The sequence below is a fragment of the Macaca mulatta genome, chromosome 19, assembly GCF_049350105.2.
Source record: "Macaca mulatta isolate MMU2019108-1 chromosome 19, T2T-MMU8v2.0, whole genome shotgun sequence".
In the NCBI taxonomy this organism is placed as follows: domain Eukaryota; kingdom Metazoa; phylum Chordata; class Mammalia; order Primates; family Cercopithecidae; genus Macaca; species Macaca mulatta.
Window position 1 is genome coordinate 13,791,186 of NC_133424.1, and position 20,882 is coordinate 13,812,067.

Genomic DNA, 20,882 nt, shown 5'->3' on the forward strand with positions numbered 1-20,882 from the left:
TTTGTATTTTTAGTAGAGACGGGGTTTCACCGTGTTAGCCAGGATGGTCTCGATCTGCTGACCTTGTGATCCACCCGTCTTGGCCTCCCAAAGTGCTGGGATTACAAGCATGAGCCACCATGCCCGGCCTTTTTTTTTTTTTTTTTTAATGGAGTCTCGCTCTGTTGCTTAGGCTGGAGTGCTGTGGCGTGATCTCAGCTTACTGCAAACTGCAAACTCTGCCTCCCGGGTTCACACCATTCTCCTGCCTCAGCCTCCCAAGTAGCTAGGACTACAGGCTCCCACCACCACACCCAGCTAATTATTTTTGGATTTTTTAGTAGAGATGGGGTTTCACCATGTTAGCCACGATGGTCTCAATCTCCTGACCTTGTGATCCGCCCGCCTTGGCCTCCCAAAGTGCTGGAGTAACAGGCGTGAGCCACCCCGTGCCTGGCCTTTTTTTTTAAAAAAAAAAAAAAAAAAAAGAGAGATAGGGTCTCACTATGTTGCCCAGGCTGTTCTCAAACCCCTGGCCTCATACGATTATAGGTGTGAGTCACTGTACCTGGCCCATAGAGTTCATTCTATTTATTTATTTTGAGATGGAGTTTTTGCTCTGTTGCCCAGGCTGGAGTGCAATAGTGCGATCTCGGCTCACTGCAACCTCTGCCTCCTGGGTTCAAGTGATTTTCCTGCCTCAGCTTTCCGAGTAGCTGGGATTACAGGCGCCCACCACCACGCCCGGCTAATTTTCCATACAGTTAATTCTAACAATGTGATTTATAGTTGGGGTCTTGAGCCACGTGGTATCAGTTTGACCTTTTGAGGGACTGGAGACTGAGTAACTATGGTCAGCCCTGCCTGCATGACAAACCCTCAATAAAATCCCTGCGGCACCAAGGCTCAGGTGAGCTTCCCTGGTTGGCAGTACAGTGACAACAGTGCGTGTTGTCACACATTGCAAGGAGAATTAAGTGTTATCTGCACAACTCCACTGGAGCAGACAACTGGAAGCTCATGCCTGGTGTCTCCTGGACCCTTCCCCAGATCCCCTTCCTTTGCACATTTTATGTTTTGGGATTTTGTTTGAGACAGAGTCTTGCTCTGTCACCCAGACTGGAGTGCAGTGGCACGATCTCGGCTTAATGTAGCTCTGTCTCCTGGGTTCAAGGGATGCTCGTGCCTCACACTCTGGAGTAGCTGGGACTACAGGCATGAGCCACCGCACACGACTAATTTTTTTTTTTTTTTGATACAGAGTTTTGCTCTTGTCGCCCAGGCTGGGGTGCAATGGTGCAGTCTCAGCTCATTGCAACCTCCACCTCCCAGGTTAATGTGATTCTCCTGCCTCAGCCTCCTGAGTAGCTGGGATTACAGGGGTCTGGCACCATGCCTAATTTTTGTATTTTTGGTAGAGATGGGGTTTTGCCATGTTGGCCAGGGTGGTCTCAAACTTGTGACCTCAAGTGATCTGCCCAACTTGCCCTCCCAAAGTGCCGGGATTACAGGTGTGAACCACCACGCCTGGCCCTTTGCAGATTTTTTTTTTTTTTCTAATAGAGTCTCACTCTATCCAGCCTGGAGTGCAGTGGCAGGATCTCGGCCCATTACAACCTCTGCCTCCCGGGTTCAAGTGATTCCCCTACCTTAGCCTTCCAAGTAGCTGGGATTACTGGCGCCAGCCACCATGCCTGGCTAATTTTTGTATTTTTAATAGAGACAGGGTTTCACCATGTTGGTCAGGCTGGTCTCGAACTGTGTGACATCAAGCAATCTGCCCATTTCACCCTCCCAAAGTGCTGGGATTACAGGCGTGAGCCACCGTGCCCGGCCCTTTGCAGATTTTAATCTGTATTCTTTCACTGCAATAAACTGTGAGTATAAAAACTTTTCTCAGTTCTGAGTTCTCCCAGGATATCACTGAACCTGTGGGTGGTTTTGGGACCCCTGAACACAGATCCTCAGAGTGCCACAGCAGCTGAGTTACGATGGCATTACATGCGAAGAGTGGGGGTGTTGTTAGACCCGTTGTACAGATGAAGGAACTGTGGTAGGCAGACTTCAAACCTGCCCTTCCGCCAAGATTCTGTTTATTCAAACACTAATCTAGGGATCACTGCCCAGGCTATGAAGGGACTTTGCAGATATAATTAAAATACCAGAGGCCCAGTGAGGTGGCTCATGCCTGTAATCCCAGCACTTTGGGAGGCTGAGGCGGGCAGATCACGAGGTCGGGAGATCGAGACCATCCTGCTAAAATGGTGAAACCCCGTCTCTACTAAAAATACAAAAAATTAGCCGGGCGTGGTGGCGCATGCCTGTAATACCAGCTACTCGGGAGGCTGAGGCAGAAGAATCGCTTGAACCTGGGAGGTGGAGGTTGCAGGGAGCCGAGATTGCACCACTACACTCTAGCCTGGGTGACAGTATGAGACTCCGTTTCAAAAAAAAAAAAAATGCTGGGCACGGTGGCTCACGCCTGTAATCCCAGCACTTTGGGAGGCTGAGGTGGGTGGATCACCTGAGGTCAGGAATTCAAAACCAGCCTGGCCAACCTTGGGAAACCCTGTCTCTACTACAAATACAAAATACAAAAAGAATTAGCTGGGCGTGGTGGCAGGCACTTGTAATCTCAGCTACTCGGGAGGCTGAGGCAGGAGAATTGCTTGAACCTGGGAGGCAGAGGTTGCAGTGAACTGAGATTGCACCACTACACTCCAGCCTTGGCAACAAGAGCAAAACTCTGTCTCAAGAAAAAAAGTTAAAATATCAAGTCAGCTGACCTCAAAATACAGAGATGATCAGGGTAGGCCTGCCCCAATCAGGTGAGCCCTTGAAAAGCACAATATTCTCTCTGCTTGGTGGCAGATGGGGAAGTCGAAGAGAATGGGAGCACATGGACGATACATACACTTCCAGGAGCAAAAAGCTAAAAAGCCAGTGATAAAACAAGACCTCAGTCCTACAACCACAAGGACTTGAATTCTGCCAACACCTGAATGAACCTGGAAGTATATTCTCCCCCAGATCCTCCAGATAGGAGCCCAGCTTGGCTGACACCTTGATTTCAGCCTCGTGAGACCCTCAGCAGACAGCCCAGTACAGCTTCTTGGACTTTTGACCTACGGGACTGTGAACTGACAAATGGGTGTGTCTTAAGCTGCTATATCTGTGGTCATCACATAGCTCATTGCAGTCTTGACCTCCTGGTCCCCAGTGATCCTCCCACTCCAGCCTCCCAAGTAGCTGGGACTACAGGTGCCCATCACCACATCTGGCTAATTTAAACAGTTTCTATAGAGATGGGGTCTCTCTGTGTTGGCCAGGCTGGTCTTGAATCCTGGCCTCAAGTGATCCTCCTGCCTCGGCCTCCCAAAGTGCTGGGATTACAGGTGTGAGCCACTGCGCCCAACCTCCTTGTGCTCTCTTTACCTTCACTTTGTTCCTGGCACTAACAATATTCGTCCTCCACCCCTCCAGTCCCCCACCTTCCCTGCCACTTCCTCCTTGAGTCTTGCCATGTGGCCTTGGCTCTTCCTCCCTTCTTCCTCTCAAGACCGTGGAAGGAAAATGTGTCCCAAGGCTCAGTCTTTCTTCCTCCTGACTTCCCAGTGGTTTCAGCTGGGCTCAGCCCCTTCCTACCTGTTGGACTCTCCACCCGCTCTTCTCCCACCCGCTCCTTCTCTCTGGTCCCGTTTGTTTTTCTTTTCCTTCTTTCTTTCTTTTTTTTTTTTTGAGACAGAGTCTTGCTCTGTCCCCTAGGCTGGAGTGCAATGGTTTGATCTCAGCTCACCACAACCTCTGCCTCCTGGGTTCAAGCCATTCTTGTCCTCAGCTTCCCAAGTTGCTGGGATTATAGGTGTGCACCACCACGCCCGGCTAATTTTTGTACTTTTAGTGGAGATGGAGTCTTGCCATGTTGGCCAGGCTGGTCTCGAACTCCTGACCTCAAGTGATCCACCTTCCTCGGCCTCCCAAAGTGCTGGGATTACAGGTGTGAGCCTCAGGTCCCCATTTCTTCTGGTGATTGTGCGCCTCTCTCTCTGCCCTGCTGTCCTTAATCAGCTGCCACGTCACATCACATCCCCTTTCAGGCCTCTGAAATGCACTCCAGACAGGGGACCCCTGACCCCTCCGCCAAAGCTGCCCTGGTCAAAGTGACCATAATGACCAGTCACTTGCGATCTTCATTATGCTTGGCCTCTGGGCAGTGTCTGACGTGGCTGGTCCCCTTCCTCCTGAAGCCGCCCTTCTAAGCATAGAAACTGCCTCCAGGAGCTCACACTGCCCTGGTCTCTGCCTGCCTCCCTGGCCTCCCCTTCTTCTTTCCCCCTAATGATGGAGAGTGAGCCCTGAGCTAGGTCTTTGGGGGAATCTCTCAGTTTTATTTATTTATTTATTTGAGACAGAGTCTTGCTCTGTCACCCAGGCTAAAGTGCAATGATGTGATCTCGGCTTACTGCAACCTCTGCCTCCCAGGTTCAAGTGATTCTCCTGCCTCAGCCTCCTGAGTAAGTGGGATTACATATGCCTGCCACCACACCTGGCTAATTTTTGTATTTTTAGTAGAGACGGGGTTTTACCATGTTGGCCAGGCTGGTCTTGAACTCCTGACCTCAAGTGATCCACCCACTTCAGCCTCCCAAAGTGCTGGGATTACAGGCACACGCCACCACACCCGGCTAATTTTTGTATTTTTAGTAGAGACGGGGTTTTACCATGTTGGCCAGGCTGATCTTGAACTCCCGACCTCAAATGATCCACCCACCTCGGCCTCCCAAAGTGCTCAGATTACAGGCATGAACCACTGTCCCTGGCCTCAACAAAATCCTGAGATTACAGGTGTGAGCCACCATGTCCAGCCTTCTCAGCACTTTTTTTGGTTTTTTTTTGAGATGGAGTCTCACTCTGTCACCCAGACTGGAGTGCAGTGGCGTGATCTCGACTCACTGCAAGCTCCGCCTCCCGGGTTCACACCATTCTCCTGCCTCAGCCTCCCGAGTAGCTGAGACTACAGGCGCCTGCTACCACGCCCAGCTAATTTTTTTGTATTTTTAGTAGAGACGGGGTTTCACCGTGTTAGCCAGGATAGTCTCGATCTGCTGACCTTGTGATCTGCCCGTCTTGGCCTCCCAAAGTGCTGGGATTACAGGTGTGAGTCACCATGCCCGGCCTTTTTTTTTTTTTGAGACAGAGTCTTGCTCTCTCACTCAGGCTGAAGTGCAGTGGCGTAATCTCGGCTCACTGCAACCTCCACCTCTCAGATTCAAGCAATTTCTCCTGCCTCGGCCTCCTGAGTAGTTAGGACTACCGGCGTGTGCCACTATACCTGGCTAATTTTTTGTATTTTTAGTAGATACGGGGTTTCACCATGTTAGCCAGGATGGTCTCCATCTCTTGACCTTGTGATCCGCCTGCCTTGGCCTCCCAAGGTGCTGGGATTACAGGCGTGAGCCACCGTGCCTGGCCTCAGCGTTTTTTTTTTTTTTTGAGACAGAGTCTTGCTCTGTCACCCAGCCTGGAGTTCAGTGGTGCGATCTTGGCTCACTGCAACCTCTGTCTCCCGGGTTCAAGTGATTCTCCTGCCTCAGCCTTCAGAGTAGCTGGGGTTACAGGTGCCCACCATGACACCCAGAATTTTTATATTTTTGGTAGAGATGTGGTTTCACCATGTTGGCTAGGCTGGTCTTGAACTCCTGACCTCGTGATCCACCCACCTTGGCCTCCCAAAGTCCTGGGATTACAGGTGTGAGTCACCGCGCCCAGCCCCTTCTCAGCTTAAAAATTTTTTTTTTCTTTTTCTTTTTGTTGTTTTGAGCCAGGATCTCGCTCTGTTGCCCAGGCTGGAGGGCAGTGGTGCAATCATGACTCACTGCAGCCTCAAACTCCTGGCTTCAAGCAATCCTCTCACCTCTGTCTCCTGAGTAGCTGGGACCACAGGCATATGCCACCATGTCCAGTTAATTAATTTAATTTAATTTTTGAGACAGAGTCTTGCTCTGTCTCCCAGGCTGTAGTGCAGTGGGGTGATCTCGGCTCACTGCAACCTCCGCCTCCCAGGTTCAATCGATTCTTCTGTCTCAGCCTCCCGAGTAGCTGGGACTGCAGTACCCACCACCAGATCTGGCTAAATTTTGTATTTTTAGTAGAGACGGGGGTTTCACCATATTGGCCAGGCTGGTGATCCCGACCTCAACTGATCCACCCACCTTGGCCTCCCAAAGTGCTGAGATTACAGGCGTGAACCACCATGCCCGGCCTACCCCTAGTTCTAAGCTACTGTCCTGTCTCCACTCGGATGATATCAGCAGCCCTGCCCCTGGCCTCCTTCCACTCTCTCATCCCCTCAGTGGCCGGAGGGAACCTGTTCAAATGTGAGTTGGGTCAGGCTCCTCCTCTGTTCTGAACCTGTGTGGCACGCCCTCACTCAGAAGGTGAGTCAGTTCAATACCCCTGGTGTCCCCTGTTCACCCCCGTCAGGGCCTTTGCCAGTCCTTCTGCCTGGAGCACCTTCCCCCCAGGGATCCACGAGACACTGCCCCACCTCCTCAGTGGCGGCCTCCCCGTCCACCTAAAATGTAAGCTGCTGGGTTCCCCATGCTTGGACGGGTCTCTGGCACATTGAAGGGGTGCACTAAATATCTGCAAATGGGCCAGGTGTCATGACTCATGCCTGTAATACCAACATTTTGGGAGACCGAGGTGGGAGGACTGCTTGAGCCCAGGAGTTTGAGACCAGCCTGGGCAACCTGATGAAACCTCATCTCTATAAAAAATATAAAAGATTAGGTTGGGCACAGTGGCTCATGCCTGTCATCCAGCACTTTGCGAGGTCGAGACGGGCGGATCACGGGGTCAGAAAATCGAGACCATCCTGGCTAACACGGTGAAACCCTGTCTCTACTAAAAATACAAAAAATTAGCCGGGCATGGTGGCAGGCGCCTGTAGTCCCAGCTACTTGGGAGGCTGAGGTAGGAGAATGGCGTGAACCTGGGAGGCGGAGTTTGCAGTGAGCCGAGATAGCACCACTGCACTCCAGCCTGGGCAACAGAGCGAAACTCCGTCTCAAAAAAAAAAAAAAAAAAAAAAAAAAAAAATCAGGCTGGGCACAGTGGCTTACGCCTGTCATCCAGCACTTTGGGAGGTCGAGGCAGGTGGATCACTTGAGGTCAGGAGTTCGAGACCAGCCTGGCTAACATGGTGAAACCGTCTCTACCCAAAATATAAAAAATTAGCTGGGTGTGGCGGTATGTACCTATAATCCCAGCTACTTGGGAGGCTGAGGCAGGAGAATCACTTGAACCCAGGAGGTGGAGGTAGCAACGAGCCAAGATGGCACCATCACACTTCAGCCTGGGTGACAGAGGGAAACCGTCACCAAAAAAAAAAAAAAAAAAATTAGCTGAGTGTGGTGGTGTGTGCCTGTAGCCCCAGCTACTGGGGAGGCTGAGGTGGAAGGATCACTTGAGCCTGGGAGGTCAAGGTTGCAGTGACTTGCAATCATGTCACTGCATTGTAGCCTGGGCAACAGAGCAAGACTCTGTCTCAAAAAAAAAAAAAACAAAAAAAAAAACAAAAAAAAAACCAAACCAAAAACCCCAAAAAACGCTGTGGAACGACTGAATGGAAGAGTGAATGAAAATCCGGGCGGTGACAGCAGCTCCTCTAGTTTGGGGCAGGGAGGGAGATCCCCAGTTCCACCCTGTCCCGCCTGTCTGCACCCGCCCCTGTCCCTTCCTTACCCTTGGCAATCTTGATGTCCAGGGCTGTGCGGATCAGAGCCATGAGGGTGGAATTGAAGTGGACGGTGTTGTCATCTGCGACGGGCAGGTCCATCCGCAGAAGCCGCTACAGAAAACCCAAGGCAATCACAGTCATTCCCAGGCATCTCTCCTGGGTCTCCCGTGAGCCACGCCCACCCCCACCCAGGGAGTCTCAGGAAGAACTCTGAAGGCTGCAGTGGCTGAGGTGACCCTTACTCAGGTTACCTGTCCCAGTACTCTGTTTCTCTTGGTGGCCCGTGGGGAGGGCACAAAAGGCTCTCCTGTATTTCTGGTCCCCTGCCCTCTCCTTTTTCCCCCCACCTGCTTGACCTGACAGCTGGCATTTCCAGGGTTAGCCTCAATCCTTGCCCCACCCCCGCCCCGCCCCAGAGTTCTTCTGGACGGCCCTGTTTCGGTCTGACCCCAAAGAAAAAGAGCACAAGCTGGATTTGAGCAGCGCGTGCAACAGCCAAGGCTGAGGGAGCCAGAACCACAGCCGCTGGTGGGGGGCGCCGCCGGCTCCCCACCCCCAACCCCTGGCTTGGCCCAGACCAGGACAGACCAGATGGGCACAGACCACATCATTCCTCTGAGAAGCAGCAGGCAGGCAGCCCCCCACCGACGGGGCAGGCCCCTCGCAGGCATGCAGCAAGGCTGTGACACAGAACAGCACAGACAGGGGTGCATGCAGACGGAATCTCGAGACTCATTCATAGCTCCGTGGGAAGTGTATCTCAGGGACATGTCCGGATCTTGGCTCTCTGTGCAGTGGCAGGGGGAAGGGGTGAGGGGCATTCCCTTCCAGCCCAGGGAAGAAGATTCCCCATGTCCCAGGCAGGGGCTCTGTCCACCATGCTTGGTGGCATGGGAGGGGATGCTGGGCTGGTGCGCACCAGCCCAGGCTGAGGTGGCACAGAGAAGGGGGGTGAGGGTGACTTGGGTGGTGATTCAGACACATGTGGGCCGGAAACACAGGGCTGAAGATGAGGAGGGGAATGGTAAATCCAGAGCAGGACAGTAGAGGGGACACTGGGGGCAGGGTGGGGAAGGAGGTGGGAAATAGAGAAACACACACAGACTGGGTCACTGTGCACAGTTGTGCAGGTTGTACACTGCACAAAGGGCTCCCGTCTTGGAAATGATAGATGTATGTACTTATTTATTTATTAAAATATTTTTTCTTTTTGTAGAGATGGGGTCTTGCTATGTTGCCCAGGCTAATCGTGAACTGGGCTCAAGTGACCCTCCCATTTCAGCCTCCCAAAGCACTAGGATTACAGGCATGAGCCACCACACCCGGCCCCTGATTTGTGTATTAAATGTAACAGCTTCTCAGCTGATAGAAAAGAAGTGTCTTGTTCTCACCACATTGGTGAATTGCAACAATTTTCCAACAGACACGTTCTGTGGAAAGGGTGCCTTTTTCAAATTTGCACAAAGTTGTCTTATGGACCCATGGTGGCCTGCACAAAGACCGGGACAGGAAGGGCTTTCTGTCCCTCTCTTGCACATGTGCACACATTCATCTAAGCAGAGACTGAGAGAAGCGACTTGAGGAAAACTGTGTGTATGGGGGGGGGGGGTGGGGGCGGAGCGACAGGTGCCAGGACAGGCTCATTGTCTGAGATGCTGGTGGGACAACCGTGTCCCCGGCTTTGATTGAGAAGTGAGGGGAGACATATAGGTTCGGTGAGGAGGGGTACACAGAGGAAGGAAAGGAATGAGGTGGGGAGGTGGCAACATGGGGCGGGTACAAATAGCATTGATGGATGGGGACACAGGGAAGATCAAGGTGGATGGGAGAATAGGATGATGGGGTAATATTTTTTGGGCGGGGAGAATCTTTAGGGGTCATCCCTGAACTTCTTGTGGATAAGTGGAGGGAACAGAGCATCTGTCCTTGGGCGCCAAGGGAGATTCCAGGACAGGGATCTGGAGGGGTGGCCCGGCCCAGCCGCTTGGCGGCAGGACGCTTGCTCTCTCAGCCAGCATGCACCACCCCCCGTCGGCCATGGTGCCTGCCCGCCCCAGGCCCCGCCAAGGCAGCGTGCATGGCCTGCATCAGTGTGCCACCGTCCAGGGGTCCAGCTGCGGCCGCCTGCCCACTCTGGAACAATGGAGAGGCATGTTGGGGTGTCTTGGGGGGGGATTAGGGACGGGGGCTGGGGACAAAACTCCAGGGGAGGGTAGGGAGGGGAAGAGAGGTTCTTGGTGCTTCTTGGAAGGTCTCGAATCCCCCAAGGCCCTAGGTCAGAGATCAGCTTCAGGTATGCGTGGCAGGGGTGGGGACCTGGGGGCCAGAGGCACAAAAGATGGGACCAGGACTTCCCCTGCTTTTGGGGGCTAAAGCCCCTTTCTGCAAGGCGCCTGCCCCAGCCTGGGCATGGGGGCCGCTCTGGGTGGGCAAAAGTGGGAGGCGTGGGTTTTGACTTCCCGAAGAAGCGTGTTTGTTTCCAATTTGGTACCTGGGAGACCAGGTGCAAGGGGACCTGGGCGCTCCCCTCCCCCTCCCCCCAGCGTGTCGGCCATAATGGAGTCTCAAAACACGAAGACACTCATCAGAAAGGACGGACACAGTGTGCTGCTTAGAATCAAGGGATGATCATGATCAGTTTACTCGAGAAAAGAAAAAAAAGAATCAAAAACAAAAAAGAAGAGAAACGTTGGAAAAAGAGAGTCGGCCGGGTGTTTCTGGTCAGCACTAAAAAAAAGAAGAAGAAGAAGAAAAAAAAACCCAGTGCCCGGACATTGGTGGTCGGCAAGGGTAGTCTACCTTGTAAGCCACTCTGGCCGGACACTTCTTCCCCAGACCCAGGGGCGGAGACATGTGTCTCAGCATCTGATACATGTCCAGGTAAGGCATGCGGCCCCTGGCAGCACCGAAAACGGAAAAAAAAAAAAAAAAAAAAAAAAAAAAGGTGGGGGGAATGGGAACAGAGAACCAAAGGAAGAGGGGTGGGGAGGAACAGAAGAAAACAGAAATCCACACGAGCCGAAAAAATAGAGAGAGAAAGATGCAGAGAATGATAAAATAGGTATTTCAAATCAATGGAAAAGAGGAGGAAAAAAAATGGAAGAAAAGGTCATTAAAAAAAGATTACTTCACTGCTCGGGAGCAGGGAGAGAGAGAGAAAAGAGAAAAGTCAGATTCGGCTTGGGCTCTGAGCTACAGTTCTGGAGGGATGCAGAGGGGAGTGGGGGACTCTCACTTTGGAAGACTTAGAGCCATGCTTTTGTTCACTGCCTTTTTTTTTTTTTTTTTTTTTTTTTTTTAAAAGAGACAGGGTCTCTCTCTGTCGCCTGGGTTGGAGTGCAGTGATGTGATCATAGTTCACTGCAGCCTCCACCTCCTGGGCTCAAGCAATCCTTCTGCCTCAGCCTCCCAAGTAGCTGGGACTACAGGCATGTGCCACAGTGCCCGGCTAATTTTTTATAGAGAAGGGGGTTCTTGCTATGTTGCCCAGGCTGGTCTCAAACTCCTGGGCTCAAGCGATCCTCCAGCTTTGGCCTCCCAAAGTGCTGAGATTACAGGCATGAGCCACCGCGCCCGGCCGTCACTGTCATTTCTAAAGTTGGGTCACATTCTCTGGTTTGGCTGAGGCTGGTCTCTGAGGGGGCCTAGGTGGGGAGGAGGGGCCGGTGCCAGGGAGGGGAGGAGGGCTAGGGGCTTTGAGAGGTGAGGGGTGGAGGGGGAGAGAGTGGAGGTGATGGTTGGGGGAGAAATGCAAAGTTACAATCCCCCAGGGGATGTGTCTGATTCGGGGTGCCGTGGAGACCCCAGGATGGGCAGCTTCAGCTAAGAGCAAGCAAAGATGGCTGAAGGCTGAAGGGAAGGAGGAAATATGTTCCATGCTTTATCGAGTCTACATGACTGCATTCTGTTGGCTAAGAGAGTTTTCTAGTTTAATGCAAGAGAGAGATGGCTCTGTTTTTTAGAGAGAGAGATATATATATATATATATATGAAATATATATATTGAAGAACCCCAAGCCACACTCATTCCATGGATGCTAGCAGGTTTTAGTGGAAGTCAAACCTTGCAAGCAACCCTATGAGGACATTTCTTGCCTAAGCCGAGAGGGGGAGATATTACTCGCAATAAACTGTACATATCCTTATAATGAATCCGACCGCTGAAAGGAGAAGAAAGGGGGTTAGTGCAGGCAGTGGGTTCACACGGGCTCCCTGGGCACACGGCGAGGTCACGATGCCTGAGGCTGGGGTCTCCCTGGCTTGAAGGAGTGGGAGAGACTTGGGACACGTGAAGGTCCCCAGTACATTCCCAGACACTGGGGAGACCCAGGGGTGGAGGATTTCAGTCGGGGTGTGCCAGGAGCTCTGGACTGCAGGGCACCTCCCCCGGGGTTCTCTCTGCATCTGCCTCCTCCACAATCTACATGGGCTACAGGGGTGGGGGGGCTTGTGGAATAGAGGACTTGGGGACAGCATCCAACTGCTGTGACCTAAAATCAAAAGAAGAAGAGTTAGGAACCAGCCAAAGCCCAGCCCCAGACCCATGGCTCTCCACAGCCTCTTGGTCTCGTGGAAGACTTGTTTGAGGCTATGGGAACAGCCAAGACCACCTCCTGCCCAGCTTTCTCGTGGGGGCCTCCTCTCTGGTGCCAAAGCCACAGGAAGACGGGGCTTAGGCTGCTGAGGGCCCCCCAGTAATGCTTCTTCAGGCCCCAAGCCCAGGCTGAACTAAATCCTCAGTGGCTGGTGGGCTCCAGGTATTCGGATAAAGCCTGAGTGAGCTTCCAGGCTTGCTGTTGGGTGAGCGCTCAAAACACGCGCACAAGGTGGCACCTACCCCCTGAAACCATTGCCCGTCAGTGGAGAGGGACCCCTCTGGTGTCTACCCAGCTGGGAGCACCCGCTCCCTCTGTGGCCACAAAGATTCAAGGGCCCCTGAGGCTCTGTGTCCTCCCCTGGCCTGTATGTCCTCTCACTCCAAGGTTCACAGGTCCCAGTGGGAGCTGAGTTCTGCCACTCTGATGTTGCTGCTAATCCTGTCTGCCAAGGGCAAGCCAGCCCTCCTCCCCACACTCTCAAGAGAACTGAGGCTGGGACGCTGTTGGTTTTCTCCCCGGAGCCTGGCTAATGCGTCCTCACCATCTGGAGACTTCGCAGCGAGACGGGAGAGACTCGTAGGAGGAGAGGGCTCTTCAGGACACCTCATGGTTGACGTCCTCCCTCATTTCCCAGAAAGCCCAGGGTCTGGGCAGGGTCGGCACCCTACACGTTTAACGCGGGGTATGCAAGGGCGATGATTCCTATATCTTCTCTCCTGACGGAACCTGTGAGATCCTGCTAGGACCCCAGGAGCTCAGTGCTCCAGGGTCTAGGGCCTGACCTAACCTGCGTTCCCGTTCCAGGGAGAGGCGAGTATTGTGGCTGGAGGATTCGGGCTGAATTCTTACCAAGCTGCGGGGTCATACTCGGCCCAGACACGCACGTACTCATCCAGGTGGTGGGGACCCAGGATGGAGGAGTCTCGGGTGAGGTACTCGAAGTTGTCCATGATGACGGCGACAAAGAGATTCAGCATCTGTGGGGATCCCGGGGACCAAGAGAGAGTGGAGGCAGAGACCGAGGGAATGAAGGGGTGAGTGAGAAGGATACGGACAGACAGACAGACCCAAAGACATGTACACAGAGACCCAGATGGAGAGAGGGATAGAGAGAAGATGGGGAAAAGAAATGAGACAGACAGAGATCGGGGGACAGAGAGGCGATGCTCACTCACACAAGGAGGCCCAGTGAAAGGGAGATCAAGTGGAGAGATGGGGGAGAGGAAGAGAGAGACACAGAGAGATGGAGAGAGAGAGATACAAACAGACAAAGACTGGCCGGGCGCAGTGGCTCACGCCTATAATCCCAGCAGTTTGGGAGGCCGAGGTGGGCGGATCACTTAAGGTCAGGAGTTCGAGACCAGCCTGGCCAACATGGTGAAACCCTGTCTCTACTAAAAACACAAAAATTAGCTGGGTATGGTGGCATGTGCACCTGTAATCTCAACTACTCGGGAGGTTGAAACTGAAGAATCGCTTGAACCTGGGAGGTGGAGGCTGCAGTGAGCTGAGATCTCGCCGCTACACTTCAGCCTGGGCAACAGAGCGAGACTCCATTTCAAAGAAAAAGAAAAAAAAAACAGAGACAAAGACCAAGAATGATGGAAAGAGACAGAGTCAGTGAGAAGGAGGGGAAGCTTCTGAAATGGGGACTAACACCAAGAGAACTACCCTGACCCCAACTCCTCCCACATCTGCCCCCAACAAGGCCAAAGTGAGATATTTCTTTCCCACCAATCTTTTTTTTTTGAGACAGGATCTCATTCTGTCGCCCCGGCTGGAATGCAGTGGTATGATCATGGCTCACTGCAGCCTCAACCTCCAGAGCTCAAGTGATCCTCCCACCTCAGCCTCCTGAGTAGCTGGGATTGCAGGTGTGCAGCACCACATGTGCAGCTAATTCAATTTTTTTTTTTTTTTTTTTTTAAGAGATGGGTTTTACACCACGCTGCCCAGGCTGGTCTTGTACTCCTGGGCTCAAGTGACCCTCCCACCTCGGCCTCCCAAAGTGTTGGGATTACAGGCGTCAGCCACTACGCCCAGCTGAAATGTTTCAGTGGGTCTCAGATGGGGGAATTCTGTCCCCCACTCCCACTCCCAACCCCTGGGGCATTTGGCAATGTCCGGAGACATTTTTGGTTGTCCCAGCAGGAGGAAGGGGTGGCGTGTGTTGCTAGCATCTGGTCGGGAGAGGACAGGTATGCTGCTATACACTACAGTGCACGGCATGGCCTCACCCCAAAGAATCAGCTACCCCCAAATGTCGACAGTGTTGAGTGTGAGATGCTCAGGGTCACCTGATCCCAGGCTGGTTCAGAGAAGCCTTGGAGTGAACTAGCCTTCTACACAGCCACATTCTAGAGAAAGCCACTCCCCTGAAAGGAAGCCAGGCTTAGGGAGTCCAGCCGGCCCTCACAGGGTCCACAGACTCACCAGAAATGAGCAGAGGAAGATGAAGGAAACGAAGTAAAAATAAGCGAACTCGTTGCCACACTCTCGAGTCAGGATGCCAGAGTTCTTATCACACGGCTTCCCACTGAGGCAGGAAAGCATGATGTTGTGCCAAGCTTCCCCGGTGGCACTCCTGAGGACAGGGAGAAATCAGAGACTCGGGCACCCAGCCCTGACTGGGCACCAGCGCCTCCCCGGGAGGTGGCGCACACACGTCAAGCACTTGGGCTCTGGAGCTGGCCAGGCAAGCCCCAGGTGGACCATCTCCTTTTACTGGGAGCTGAGGGAAGGGAATTCACATTCTTGACTGTGCATTGAAGTCCACAGAGAGCTTTGAAAAAATACCAATGCCCGTGCCCCTTTCCAGCAGACTTGGATTCAATTGGTCTACGGTGGGATTTGAGGACACTGGTATGCTTTTTTATTTTCTTTTCCTTCTCTCTCCCTCTCCCCCTCTCCTGCCATCCCCTGCCCCCCCATCCCCTTTTTGATAGGGTCTTGCTCTGTTACCCAGGCTGGAGTACAGCGGCACAATCATTGCTCACTGCAACCTCAACTTCCCAGGCTCAGGCGATCCTCCACCTCGGCCTCTTGAGTAGCTGGGACTACAGACACATGCCACCACTCCTGGCTAATTTTTAAACTTTTGTTTTGTAGAGATAGGGTCTCACTGCATTGCTCAGGCTGGTCACTGGTATGTTTTAAAAGCTCCCCTCTTGGCTGGGCGCGGTGGCTCAAGCCTGTAATCCCAGCACTTTGGGAGGCTGAGGTGGGCGGATCACGAGGTCAGGAGATCGAGACCATCCTGGCTAACATGGTGAAACCCCGTCTCTATTAAAAATACAAAAAATTTGCTGGGCGTGGTGGCACTCGCCTGTAGTCTCAGCTACTTGGGAGGCTGAGGCAGGAGAATCGCTTGAACCCAGGAGGCGGAGGTTACAGTGAGCTGAGATCGCGCCACTGTGCTCCAGTCTGGGTGACAAAGAAGGAGGGTCCATCTCAAAAAAAAAAAAAAAAAAGCTCCCCTCAGGCTGGGCGCAGTGGCTCATGCCTGTAATCCCAGCACTTTGGGAGGCTGGGGTGCGCGGATCACCTGAGGTCAGGAATTCAAGAACGGCCTGGCCAACATGGTGAAACCTCGTCTCTACTGAAAATACAAAAATTAGCCAGGTGTGGTGACGGGAACCTATAATCTCAGCTACTCAGAAGGCTGAGGCAGGAGAATCGCTTGAACCCGGGAGGCACAGGTTGCGTTGAGCTGAGATCACACCACTGCACTCCAGCCTGGGCAACGAGAGCGAAACTCTGTCTCAGAGAAAAACGAAAACAAAAAAAGCTCCTCTCCATCCAGGTGACAGTCATCTCATACTATATTCTCCCTGGATCACTCTGTTCTAGGTATGCTGGGCTCCTCACAGTCCTCAAACATGCCAGCCACACTCCTGCCTCAGGGCCTTTACACAAGCAGTCCCCTGGGCTTGGACTGCCCTTCCCCATATACCCACTGGCTCCCTCCCTTGCCAATTTCTCTCAAATGTCACACTTTCAGAGAGGCATAACCTGCCGGCCCTCTATTCTTTCTCTGTTGTTAGATTAAAAACATTATTATTATTTATTATTAATATTTTTTACTGTGGCAAAATACACACAGCATGAAGTTTATCAACTTAACCATTTTGAAGTGTACAATTCAGTGGCATTAAGTAAACTCACGTTATCATGCAACTATCACCACTATAACTTTTTTAAAAATTAAAAATATATATTTTTGTTTTTAGAGACAGAGTCTCGCTCTGTTGCCCAGGCTGGAGTGCAGTGGAACAATCATAGCTTACTGTAGCCTGGAACTCCTGGGTTCGAGCAATCCTCCCGCCTCAGACCCCCCAGTAGCTGGGACTACAGGTGTGTGCCACTATGCCCAGTTAATTAAAAAAAATTTTTTTTGTAGATACGAGGTCTCACTATGTTGCTCAGGCTGGTCTCAAACTCCTGGGCTAAAGTGATCCTCCCACCTTGGCCTCTCAAAATGCTAAGATTGCAGGCATGAGTCACTGCACCCGGCCCTATTCCCCTTTATTCTTGAAATTTGTCTTTTTCCAGCATTCTCTATAATTTGTTTCCTGATTATTCGTCTTCCCCATGGGGATGTTAGCTCCCAAAGTGCTTAAAATGTCTCTTTTCTCTATTTCCTGGTGCATTCTCGTTTTTCAGCAGTGCCTGGCATGCTGTAGGTGCTCAATAAACCTCCGCTGAACAAATGAAGGAACTTTGTGTGTAGCCAAGATGACGAACCAAATAATCAAGCCTCATGGTCTGTAAGCCTATTTTCTCATCGTCAGATAGGGGTGCCAAGAATCCCTTCCTCACAAGGTAATCAGGAAGATTCAGAGATAATGCCTGGAAAATGACCTTCATGATTATGTCCCAGGGCCCTCCGCTTCTGCCCTGCTAGGATTCCTGGGCCCCCAAACGCCCATTTCCAGCCTCACGGGAAAAGAAGGATAAGAGCACATCCGGCCACCCCTACACCAGAAAAGGAGGGCACGCCCCCTACCGGAAGAGAAGGAGGAGGGCACGCCCCCTACCGGAAAAGAAGGGTGAGGGCACGCCTCTGCCAGAAGAGAAGGAGGAGGGCACGTCTTCCATTGGAAGAGGAGGGCACATCCCCTATGGGAACAGAAGGATGAAGGACGCACCCCACCCCACGGGAACATAATTATCAGAGCAGGCCCCCTTCTCACCGGAAGAGAAGCATGAGGGCCTGGAAGAAGGTCCGGAAGTTATTGTGCTCAGTGATTTGGAACTCATCTTCATCACTGTCCTCGTCCTCCACGTCGATGCCGATGTTACCAAACACCTGCGAAATTGGAGGGTGACGACCAGGGGCTGCCATTCCTCCAGTGGCTTCTGGGATACCCAGCTCAACCTCCATGGCTGCTTCTGTGGACCAGGCTCCTCTGACCCACCCCTTTCTAAGGATGGCTGCCCTCCTTGGGCCTTGGGAGGCTCTGGGAACTTTAGGGGTGTGGCACTCACCTGCATCCCGATGATGGCATAGATGAAGAAGAGCATGGCGATCAGCAGACAGACATAAGGCAGGGCCTGGTGGGAAAAAAGGCAATGAAGAAGAGTGCTGAGAGTCCCTCAGCCACACTGTCTTCCTCCCTTGTCCCAGTGCTCTGCCCCACTGGGTTGGGTGGCCACATGCTGTGCCAGAGTCCTGCCAGGGCAGGTGGGCATCTCTGGAGGCTCTAGGATGAGGCCCTTACAGCTCTGAAGACACACCAGGGGCAGGAAGTTCGACAAGAGCCCTGGAGATAACAGATTCTCTGCATGACTACATCACAGAGGCACTTCCAATCTGACTTCTACATTCAGCCAGAGCAAGGGGGTCACCCCCGCAGCCCTGGGCCAGCAGTGGGGACGAGGACTCACCTTGAAGGACTGCACAAAGGTCCAGAGAAGAATGCGGATGGTGTAACCCTGACGGAGAAGTTTGATGAGCCGGGCAGCTCGGAAGAGGCGGAGAAAGCTCAGGTTGATGAAGTTATTCTGGGGAGATGGAGGAAAAGGGGTGACCATCCACCCACCCCAAAGGGCTCAGAGCTGTCACCACTCACAGAGGCCCCTACATGAAGCCAACCAACAGGAAAAAAGCAAGCCAGACCCCAAATAAGGAGGGAGAGAGAAAGCACTATTAATGCAATGATGCGGAGGAAAAACTCGAAAAAGGAATAATGTTGGGAGAGAGAGGGTGGGAGGGAGGAAAAGGCATCAACTCAAAAGCATAAGCCCTCCCTGCCAGCCCCACCCGCAACAGGGAAAATGAAAGAAAAAGGAAGAGGGAAAAAGGAACGGGGATGGGGAAGAAATAACAAAAGAACAAGAAAAAGAAAATATATCCGAATCATCCAATCAGGAAAAAAATCGAGATGGTTTTTGTTTCTCCCAACAACCAAATGCACTGAGACGAAAGGACACAAGCCGGTCAAGTTGCGGAATCTATCACACGTGTACGATGCACAAACACCAGGGCGGGGGTGGGGGTGGAGGTCGCCAGCACGCTCAGGCCTGGTGGACATGTGCGGGTTCCGAGGGCATGTTACGCTCCGGGCCAGAAATGCATCTGTCACGGGACTCACCGGGCACCCTGCCCTGCCCTGCCCTGCCGAGCTGCCCACCCGCTCCTGCCCGCCCTGACCTCACCCCACGGCCAAGAGGAGCAGCGGCTCGAGCCAATTGGGAGAAGCGGAAGAGCATCTTTTCTTACCCCCTTGGCGAGCGGGAATGGGGAGGACGGGAGGGAGCTGGGACTGTTCGGCTGCAGGGTGAGTCCTCGCTGCCCGCTGAGTCGGAGAAGATGCATTTGGGGCCCTTTTCCCCCCTCTCAGGGATGGCTTCTCAGCTTCTGGGGCTGGGTGGAGTAGCACGGGACCAGGCCTGCAGGAAGCAGGAAGCACTCAGCTCCCATGGGTGGGTGAGCTCAGAAATCAGCCCGGGCCCACCAAGGGGCGGGTGCTGGGGGCTGGGAGGTGGGGCCATCCCTGCCCCCAGGACCTCCCTGGGTGGCCACTGCCTCTGCTCAAAAACCCCCTGTCTAGTCACTGCCTCTGCCTCCTCCCACCCAAGCTAGAAGAACCAGGGGGCCAGAGAGTTGGGGAGTCAGGGAGGAGACCAGCTGGAGATGGTGAACATGGACTGCCAGTGTTAAGTGGCCATTGTGGGGCTTCAAGGGACCTTGGTGGGGTGGGGGTTGGAGTCTCGAAGTCAGGAGTGGGTCAAATCTAGCTAGTAAAACTGTTGTGTTGCGCCTGAGCAGTGTTTTTTCATTTGTCCTTGTTTTTAATTAAAAATTATTGCCATTGTTTAAAAATCAAGAGATTTTGCCCACCAATCTGACTTCCTGGCAACCCCAGGCCTGCTGCGATTGCTCCCTGAAAGCAGGCCACATGCTCTCCAGTTTTCCAAGGTCCGCAGGTTCTAGAAATGGCACTTGCTTTCCTGGTTGACTGGTGTCTGCTTGGCCCCCAGAGGCATTTGAGTTTGAGACCCCAGCTTCAGGCAGACATGGAAACCCTCCTTCGCTGGCCAGTACCCAGCAGGCTGAAGGCAGGAGGAGCAGAGGGTCTCTCTACACTAAGGAAGGGGCTTAATGAGACTTGTTCTATGGGATTTGTAGGATTTGCTACAGGCCATGTAGCAAGATTTAACTTGGTCTAACCTTTACCCCCCAAATGGCACAGGGTGACCATATAGTCACAGCCTCCCTCTCGGTTTCAAAAGTGTCCTAGTTTGGGTGACGAATTACGAGGGCATCCTACTTGGTGGCTTCCAGAAGGCTTTCTGGCTGCCGGATCTGTGTCTTGTGCTAGCTTTGGCCTGGAAGCTGAGAGGCAAGGACTGGAGTTCAAGGAATTTCTGAGGCTGGCAACAGGCCTCTGGGTTCGCTGGCAATGTCTAGGATGCTCTCTGGGACACAATCAGTGCGTCCTTAGGCCTCTAGGATGGAGAAGGGGGCTGGGGGATCCTACCCTGACCACACTGGGCTCAACTGCTGTGAGAATGTCTCCAGTGCCTCGAACAAGCCCCCAAACCCAGCTTGGCTAACAGAGTCACTCTCTGTGCCCTGCTGCCCTGACCCCCATCCCTGCCTGGCCACCCAGCTCCACCTGGGGATGGGGCTGATGGCTCAGGTATCCCCAGCCCCCTCCCTTTCAACCCCAGAGTACAAGCCATCCCTTTCATGGGGCGGATCATAACATGTGGACTCGGCCAGGCATGCGAAGGCAGGCGGACCCTGGAAGCAGCCTCAGGAGCGGGGTTTAGGGGAGAGCAGGGGAAGCTTGCAACCATGCAAAAAAGCCAGGGATCTGGCAGGGATATGCATGCAGAAAACGTGCTTCCCTTCTTGGAGTCAAGTCGGGGAGGAGACACACGAGGGAGGTAGGGGTGGAGACGGGAAGGGTTTGGGGCAGTGGGGGAAGGGTACTAGGCTGCCCTCACCCACCCTCCACCTCTTCCTGCATCTGTACCAAGTCTTTCCACTGCCCCCAGAACTTCTGACAAGTTCCCTCTTCCTGCCTTCCACATTTCAATCCACAGCCTGGGAGATG

The 20,882-nt window shown here is 52.9% G+C and overlaps 1 protein-coding gene and 1 long non-coding RNA gene across 4 annotated transcripts in view; one reads left to right on the forward strand and one right to left on the reverse strand.

Moving 5' to 3' along the window:
* LOC144336689 (uncharacterized) overlaps positions 1-3,132 on the forward strand; it is a 53,967-nt gene extending 50,835 nt beyond the window's left edge. Inside the window, exon 4 of the long non-coding RNA XR_013409010.1 lies at positions 2,851-3,132. This is a non-coding gene — a long non-coding RNA (uncharacterized LOC144336689). The remainder of the gene's footprint in view (positions 1-2,850) is intronic.
* CACNA1A (calcium voltage-gated channel subunit alpha1 A) overlaps positions 1-20,882 on the reverse strand; it is a 307,938-nt gene that overhangs the window by 13,416 nt on the left and 273,640 nt on the right. For 2 of the 3 annotated variants that reach the window (XM_028839313.2, XM_077977501.1), the window contains 7 exons: positions 18,205-18,321; positions 17,806-17,871; positions 17,511-17,626; positions 14,752-14,902; positions 13,168-13,295; positions 10,520-10,616; positions 7,726-7,831 (listed from right to left, as the gene is read on the reverse strand). In XM_028839313.2, coding sequence (XP_028695146.2) covers positions 7,726-7,831; positions 10,520-10,616; positions 13,168-13,295; positions 14,752-14,902; positions 17,511-17,626; positions 17,806-17,871; positions 18,205-18,321 — 781 coding nt within the window. Of the gene's footprint in view, positions 1-7,725; positions 7,832-10,519; positions 10,617-11,783; positions 11,881-13,167; positions 13,296-14,751; positions 14,903-17,510; positions 17,627-17,805; positions 17,872-18,204; positions 18,322-20,882 lie in introns of all 3 variants that reach the window. The other variant, XM_077977500.1, reaches the window with a different exon arrangement.